The sequence below is a fragment of the Pinus tabuliformis genome, chromosome 6 (genome assembly GCF_031772625.1).
Source record: "Pinus tabuliformis cultivar Carrire ecotype Pingquan chromosome 6, CPIR1, whole genome shotgun sequence".
In the NCBI taxonomy this organism is placed as follows: domain Eukaryota; kingdom Viridiplantae; phylum Streptophyta; class Pinopsida; order Pinales; family Pinaceae; genus Pinus; species Pinus tabuliformis.
This window is the reverse complement of record NC_142292.1, coordinates 819,173,850-819,182,016: the sequence shown is the minus strand read 5'-3', so window position 1 is coordinate 819,182,016 and position 8,167 is coordinate 819,173,850. Positions and strand designations below refer to the sequence as shown.

At 33.6% G+C, this 8,167-nt stretch overlaps 1 protein-coding gene across 1 annotated transcript; it reads left to right on the top strand.

The window, feature by feature from the left end:
- Positions 1-783: 783 nt before the first annotated feature.
- LOC149261333 (serine carboxypeptidase-like) lies at positions 784-1,750 on the top strand. Its single transcript, XM_089381610.1, has 3 exons — positions 784-998; positions 1,163-1,296; positions 1,383-1,750. The coding sequence occupies exons 1-3, from the start codon at positions 794-796 to the stop codon at positions 1,530-1,532; spliced, it is 489 nt and encodes a 162-aa protein (XP_089237736.1). The 5' UTR covers positions 784-793; the 3' UTR covers positions 1,533-1,750.
- Positions 1,751-8,167: the final 6,417 nt, after the last annotated feature.

Below are 8,167 nucleotides of genomic sequence, written 5' to 3'. Positions count from 1 at the left end.
ATATTGTGCATAGGTGATGCTTTTCCCTCCTCTAGTTAGTTCATTCTTATTTATTGTGTGGTTTTACAAACATTTTATAGTATGGTCCACTTTTTATCATTTTTGATAATATATCTCATGTATTTGATACTTGTAGACCTTTAATCCATAAAAAACAGCCCAAAAATCTCAGAAATAGACACCTATAATATAAACTAGTCATCGAATTTCAAGGAATATTTTTTCATGGGGCTGAAATCCTATTAAAATTTGGAACAAAATGCATACTTTCATATTTATGAGATGTATACTTTGTTTACTGAACTAGATTTGTATGTGTTCATATTGAAATCATGTTACTATGTTTTAAATTGCGAGAAGCTTGATGGCTAAATGTTGTTTGCTTTATGATCCTTAGTTACCATTTGTGAAGTGTTTTAAGTAACTGGTTACGGCTGATGTTATGCTGGATCCTTTATCGAACGTTCTTAATGTAGGTTCTGATTATAGCCGGTGTGATAACTTTCCAGGTACCGAAGGGACTGTCACATGCTTTGCATCATACTTGCTGTGCACCTCAATTTTCAATTCCATTATGGCATTAGCTGGGAATATCAATGTAAGACTTAAATTCTAAATACTGGACAGCTAGACATTATGTTTATTTCATCAGCATTTTGTATCTTAAAATGTAGTTTGTCATCGTTGTTTTATATATCTTACGATATTAGTTTTCATTATTTTGTTTTATATTTTGCAGTACTATGATGTTCAGAAGGAGTGCAATGGTGGCCTATGCTATGATTTTTCAAATATGGAGAATTACTTAAACCAGGGTTCCGTTAGGGATGCCCTGGGGGTTGGCAGCCGAAAATTTATCTCATGTAGCCCCTTGGTTTATGAAGCTATGCTTACTTACTGGATGCGGAATATGGAAGTTGGCATTCCAACACTCTTGGAGGATGGTGTTAAGTTGCTAGTTTATGCAGGAGAATATGATCTCATTTGCAATTGGTTAGGTAATGATACTGTATACATATAACATATTGTTTTTGTTTTGGAGAATGACTTTATGATTTAGGTGTTAAGTCTATTATTAACTTATTTGCAGTTGTGTTTTTCAGGCTTGTCAGTCTAATCTTCAAAATTGAAAAGTTAATTGTTCAAATTATGTGTCTTTCAGGCAATTCAAGATGGGTGAATTCCATGGATTGGTCTGGAAGTGAGAATTTCAAGAAGGCACCTACAAAATCCTTCCTTGTAGACGATAAGGAAGCAGGTTTAATAACCAGTTATGGACCACTCAGTTTTCTCAAGGTAAAAGGCACTCGATGATCATCTTTGATTTCATTGTACGAGTAGATAATTTCTTCCTTACGGAATCTTCTATTTTGCTGCACCAGGTTCATGATGCAGGTCATATGGTCCCAATGGATCAGCCACAAGCAGCCTTCGAGATGTTAAAACGCTGGACACAAGGAAGTATTATTGATGACAATTCTCAAATTTTAAAGACAGTGACGGAGATGCCAGAGAAGAATTTCGAGAGTTAGTTATCAGTTTAACTAGGAGAATTGCTCTCTTCACCTAGATTAATGTAAATATTTCTAGATTTGCAGTAGTGTGCATCCCCAAAGATGTGTATTTTCTGATTTGGCAAAATAATTGTGCATTGGGACCATCAGTCTTGCTAACTTGTGTCAAATCTTTTGATGGCCACTTTTTAACTGTATAGAAATAGTGCTTCTTATTGCTTACCAAGCCTTGTGGAATTATGATTCTACATGGTGTTAAAGTTATATTCAAGAACATGAATAATATGTCCTGTGTTCTTATTCTAGCATGTTCTAATGTCCTAATGGATGAAAGAAATTGTAAAGTGGATGAAAGAAATTGTAAATTCAACAAAAATATTTGGTTAGAGTCTCGGGGAATTCAAAGCATGATGCTCTTAGCCTACATTCAATTTTATTGACAATGACATGAAAACATTTATGTTGTTTGCAATCATACAATGGATGCCAGTATTGTCTACTTATATTTGAATTGGAGGCTATGTGGTTTGGCTGTGTTTCACTTCTCGTTCGTTCTATTATTTTATTGTTGAATATGCATGTTTCTCTTTTTGCCTCTTATCCCTTTATAAGCCTCTTGGACATTAAGTGCTTGGCATGGAAAGATATGTCCATAAAGCGCATGGACTATCTACAATCCATCAATTCTTGTTGCTGCTGTTGTCTACACTGCTCGATGCACTTTGAGGAAGGATCCATGTTGGAACAAAACACTTACCCTTCATACAGGCTACTCTGAAGCAGACCTGAAGTAAGCCTTAAAATTTTTAAAGCATCATGCTTTTACTGATTTTACCCTTCTAAAGAAATCCTACTCCTAGACATTTTAGATTTCTTCATCAATTACAGGCAGGCATTGTTGATCAGCTACGGCCAGAACATTGTGTCTTGATCAACTATATGTTGGAACTCAGCTACTAACACCCTGTCTGAATTGAATCTTTATCTAATACTAATGCGCATACTAAGCGTCTGGAGGTGTACGCACATTTTGTTAACTCTGTACATTGAGGTAATAACATTTATGTGCATTGTTCCAGGGAATGTGCGTATTTCATGGTTGATTTTCACCTAAATACAGGAGGATATAAGATGTGAGTTGTTCATAAGAAGTATTCAGATCGTTGTAGCAAGTCTATCTTTTAGCAACTCTCAGAATTTCAGAATGAGATTGCATCACATGACATCGGCTGACATAATACATTTTAAATGGTCTTTTTTGGATTGCAGAACTGATGCTTATGGGATTCATCTCGTTTCTATTGACCATTGGAGAGAAGCCCATTTCTAAGATTTGTATACTGAAAGGAATGGCTTATAGTATGCTTCCATGTCAAAAGGAATAATCAATGGCTCCTGCTATCGATCATTGTTCTGAGGTGGACACCAAACTCTATGTTGCGTATTCGAATTTCCCAATGCTATTAGATGTTACTTAGATTGTGTTAGTCCATTTGATATGATTCAAGATATTTATGATAGTTTGATAATTATTCATTCCCTCTTGATTCAAGGGTAAGTATCCTCTGGTCTCCCTCACTGGCATGAACCAGCTCCACTACTTCATCTTTATGTTGGCAACTGTCCATGCGTTATATAGTGTCCTAACAATCGCCCTAGCAAGAGCAAAAGTAAGTGCCATGGGAAATAACTGATCTTCTCCCATGTCATTCAGTTTAAATTTTTTCTCGGTTTGAATTTGCTTTCATATCTTCATGCGTTCGAAACATCTTTAACTCAATAGTTTGAATTATGGACATTTATTTTTTTAAATAATTTTTTATATTGTCTCTAGAGAGACAATAGTTTGAATTATGGACATTTATTTTTTTTAAATAATTTTTTATATTGTCTCTAGAGAGACAATAGTTTGAATTATGGACATTTATTTTTTTTTTTTAATAATTTTTTATATTGTCTCTAGAGAGACAATAGTTTGAATTATGGACATTTATTTTTTTTTAAATAATTTTTTATATTGTCTCTAGAGAGACAATAGTTTGAATTATGGAATTGTCTCTAAAAAGACAAAAATGTAATTGTCTCTAAAGAGACACAAATGAAATTGTCTCTAGAGAGACAAATCAAATTGTCTTTATAGAGACAATAATAATATGTGTCCTATATTGTCTTTATAGAGACAAATTTTTGAGACATTATATTTTGAGACACCCGCTTAGAGACAATATTTGAGTTTCTTTTTGTCTTAAGTTAAGACAATTGACTCAAATATTGTCTTAAATATTGTCTTAAAACCCCCTACATGTAGTAGTGACAGCTCTTAACAACTGGGAACTAGTGTTATTACTTTACTATTGATAAGGGGTTTGAACTAGTGTGAACAGGCAGTGTTATGACATTTGACTTGCAGAAGTTCCATAGTTAGGAAGTAACGTGATGACTATGCCATTTCACTTTCAGAATTTCCATAGCTACGAACTCATGTTATAACCTTACCATGGATAAATTTACCATAACTAGGAATTATAATGTTATTACTATGCCATTTGAGTTGCAAAATTTCCATAACTAGGAACTAATGTTATAACCTTACCATGGATAAATTTACCATAGCTAGGAATTATAATGTTATTACTATGCCATTTGAGTTGCAGAATTCCCATAACCTTTTCCTTGCGTAAACATGTAATAATGAGAATATTTTTCATATTTATTATAGGAGAGGCAAGTTCTTTTGGCCAGCTTATCATGTTTAAGTGAACTTGCCAACAGCTTCAATGTAATTTTTCCAATGATTTAATGTGTTTGGAGTTTTCATGTGACACTTATTATCTGAATTCCTCATTTTTCTTTAGAGTCATCCAATACATAATTTGGAGATATTGGAATTTTCTTGTGACTCTTTTTATCTGAATTCCTCATTTTTCTTTAGAGTCATCCAATACATGATTTGGAGATACTACCCCTATTTTCCATATGTAGTGTCCACTCCCATGCCCCAAAGACATGGAAATCCTTATTGAAAGTAGAGTGAGATATATGTACATTGTTTAAGACCTTAGTTTCTCACTAGGATATGTGTATTTTAATTATTTATCTTTTTATTTTTAATTATTAATGGATTTTGTTTAATATTTAATTAGAAATTTAAAAGAAGTATTTTTAATATTACAAATATCAATGGTTAAAATTTTACCATTCAAATAAATTAATATATATTTCAATATACTTGTAACTTATTAATGAAAAATTGTCATTTTAGCAACAAATACACATTATTATTATTGAATTTCAACCATAATTGGCAAAGGAAATTTAAAAATGATAATTTACAAACATATCCTAATAGAACATATACTAGTTGCCTAAGAATGCAATCCTTCACATGACTCTTCCTTCATACATCAAAGTTCCCAATGATCGAACTTGATTACCAAGTTACCATTTTATACTTTATTAGTATTCTAGAAAGAAAGTCTTAATATTCCATTTATTCTAGAGTAAGTCAAATTCATCCTACTATGCATCACATAACCAAATGAAATCTTCACCATGCTTCACTTATGAACAAATTTTCTTACATGATTATGTGAATCCTTCCAATTGTTATTTTAAACATGAATTCTTAACCTTTCACACAATCATCTAGCTACATGTATTTCACAATGAGCTCGCGGTTTACCAATTGCATTCCTTCATCTTTTTTCAAAGTATTGTTTCCATTCAATATGGAGTATATACTAATCTTGTCATAATGCTTCTTCTAAGGGTCTTCCAAGATGACGACTCTTATAGGAACATGATGATCCATCTAAGAAGAATGACTTCCTCTAACATAATGTTAGACAATGTATGAATGAACTCTTGTGTGAAATTGTCCCTAGGCTTTTCATTCTTAAAAGACTAGATGATTAAGAAATTCAAACAAGTAGATTTTTAAATATGTTACTATCACATGCTTGTATCTATGATGCCATACTAAAACAAGATTCCATAATTATATATGCTTACTCCTTTGATGACCTTGTTAGCATAAGATTTTTCAAGGTCCTTACAATTCCCTCCTTCCATCATGCTTATTATTACCAAGCATAAGGACTGCTTTACTTATCCATCCTTCCCATTTTGCTTCCTTAATTGTGTAACTGCAGCATTCATTGACATGGAAAGGCAAGAAAAATATATACAAGAGCATGATGACGATCTAGGGTTTCCAAGGATTCCTTAAAGTGCGAATTCCTAGGGTACTTAGACGGAAACCCTAAACTCCTTTCTATTTCCCTTGGAAACATAATACCTAGGGCTTAGATGTCATATCCTAGATTTCATTCTATTCCACCCTCACCAAGTTTTACCATATACCCTAAATTATCTACCTTAGAAGTCAAGATCTAAGGTTTCTTATGAGGGAACAAACAAATTAAGGTTAGGGTTTCTTACTAGGCTTTTCTTATTCAAGTTTCCTCTAGGGTTTACAATCCCTAGATGCCAGAGGCCTTCAACAATATGAGGACTACAAACTATTGAAGTATGTAAGTAGTGTCATTCTTAATAATTATATTTGAGTCATGATGTATTGTATTTGTCAAAATGAAATTTTTTTGTTAAATATAAATGGCCATTTAAAGCATGGGTTTCATGTTTGGGTCAATAGTCAATAGGTCAAAGCACCCATTGAGTGCTCTAGGATTTTTTGTTGAGTCAAAGTCAAATTTAATTATGTAAACCCTTCTTGGGATCATGGTATCAAGGAAAGAAAATTTATTTTGGTCATGTTGAACCCTCCTTCCATCAAGTCGGCCTCAAAATCTCTTCTAAATTGTCTTTAATTTCACCATCTATAAGTCGGTTTGTCAACTTCTCAAGTCGGCCCAAAAATTACAATGACAAAACACTATAAATAGCCAAGGTGAACTTGAACTATTGGAAGACACTCAAATCTGTGATTTGAAGAAAAATTATGAAGGGTGAAGTACAGAATGAAGGTTAATGTTGTAATTCACAGATCTTCATTTCAATAAGAAGGTTGATATTACAGGTCAAAGATCACTATTGCAAGACGAAGGCTAAATTGCAAGACATTGTTACTAATGCAGGATGAAGATTGAATTGCAGGAAGATTGCCTTGATGTTTGGTTAGCTTGATGGATGGACAGGTAAAATTTGTGTCAAAGGTCTTGGAAGAGTTTCAATGGGTTTTCCCCTCCATATGGGCTTTTCCCTGGTGAGTGCCTACCTTCGTGTGTCCCTTTTTTATGGTTTTAATAATTGCTTGATGAACAAAGAAATAATTATAAGAAAAAGATGAAGAATCTAGTTAAGAAATCAAAAGCATCTATCAAAGTAAAGAGAAATCAATATAATAGATGACCTAACCTCATTGCCCTAGATTTCTCAACAGAAATCCTAGATGTAATAAAATCCTAATGCGCACTTTATATAGACCCTTAATCAAGAACAATATAAATGAGTATTTACTACCTTGAGATCACATATACCTTCTTGCAGCCTTACCCATCCTTTCATGTAAAGTATTTGTCTTCAATTTATTTGAAGGTGATTATTTTCCAAGGATTCCATCTCATAGTTGAATTTGTTTTGCCTTTAGAACTCCTTCAACAAGGCTTTCAAAGATGTCAAGATGGGATGCTCTTCTCAAGGTAGCTAACCTCCTGCTCCTCTTTGACTTATATTAAGGGCATGTTGTAGATGTTGTTGGATTCCTACCACAATTCCTTTCTTTATATGAATTTTTGAATGGCATTCATCAACCCTGTCTTTCTTTAATGCCCTTGTTGATGGAATCAAACCTACACTATCATAGTGCAATGTCAGCTCTCTTGTTAGGTCTTATTGCAGTCCACGTCGGCGCTTATTATAGATTCCAAATAGGCCTCCTATTGTTTTAGCCTTCCTTTCTTAGTCTCCTACTTCCATATGCTGACACCTGGGCTAATATCCAGTCTAGAAATAGGCCTTTTTGGGATCCTTATTTGACATTTAACAACATTTTGTTTTTCTACAATTTATTCCAACAGACCTTGACTCATACCATAGAGAGAGTGACCACCTATATCATGCAAAGATAGTCCCAAAAAAACATCTAGATTTGTCCTTCAATTCTGAGCCCGTTCCATAGATTAATTCAAACCTCAAATAATCATGAAAAAAATGCTCCATTCATATCTTTGTGTTTCAGCTGTGGATTCAGCTAGGTTTATTTATTCACTCTTCTTGTAACTAAGATTTTGTTCACTTCGTTGAGAAATTAGACCTCTGATTAGGGCATGTTGTAACCATTGTTACAACTCTTCTAAATCAATCTAATTCCTTCTCAAGTGACTGCGGCTAGGTTTCCTTAACAAGGTTCTTAACTCGCTACCCCTTTATCTTCTTTCCGGCCTACTGTAGGATTTATTGATCCTTCAAGATGACACTTGCAAATCAGGACTTGCACTTAGGGCATATTATAGAGAACTTGGACCTTCTTCTTTTTTTTAAGAAAACCAATCACAGAACTCATTTTTCTCCTTATTGGTTGTTCCTCCATTCTTGGTCTGTTATCACAAAGGATAGACACAAAACGATCATGTTTTTCTTGACTTTGGAAACTCTTGATAGTGATGTTCTTAGCTTCCATTCCTTTGTCGTAA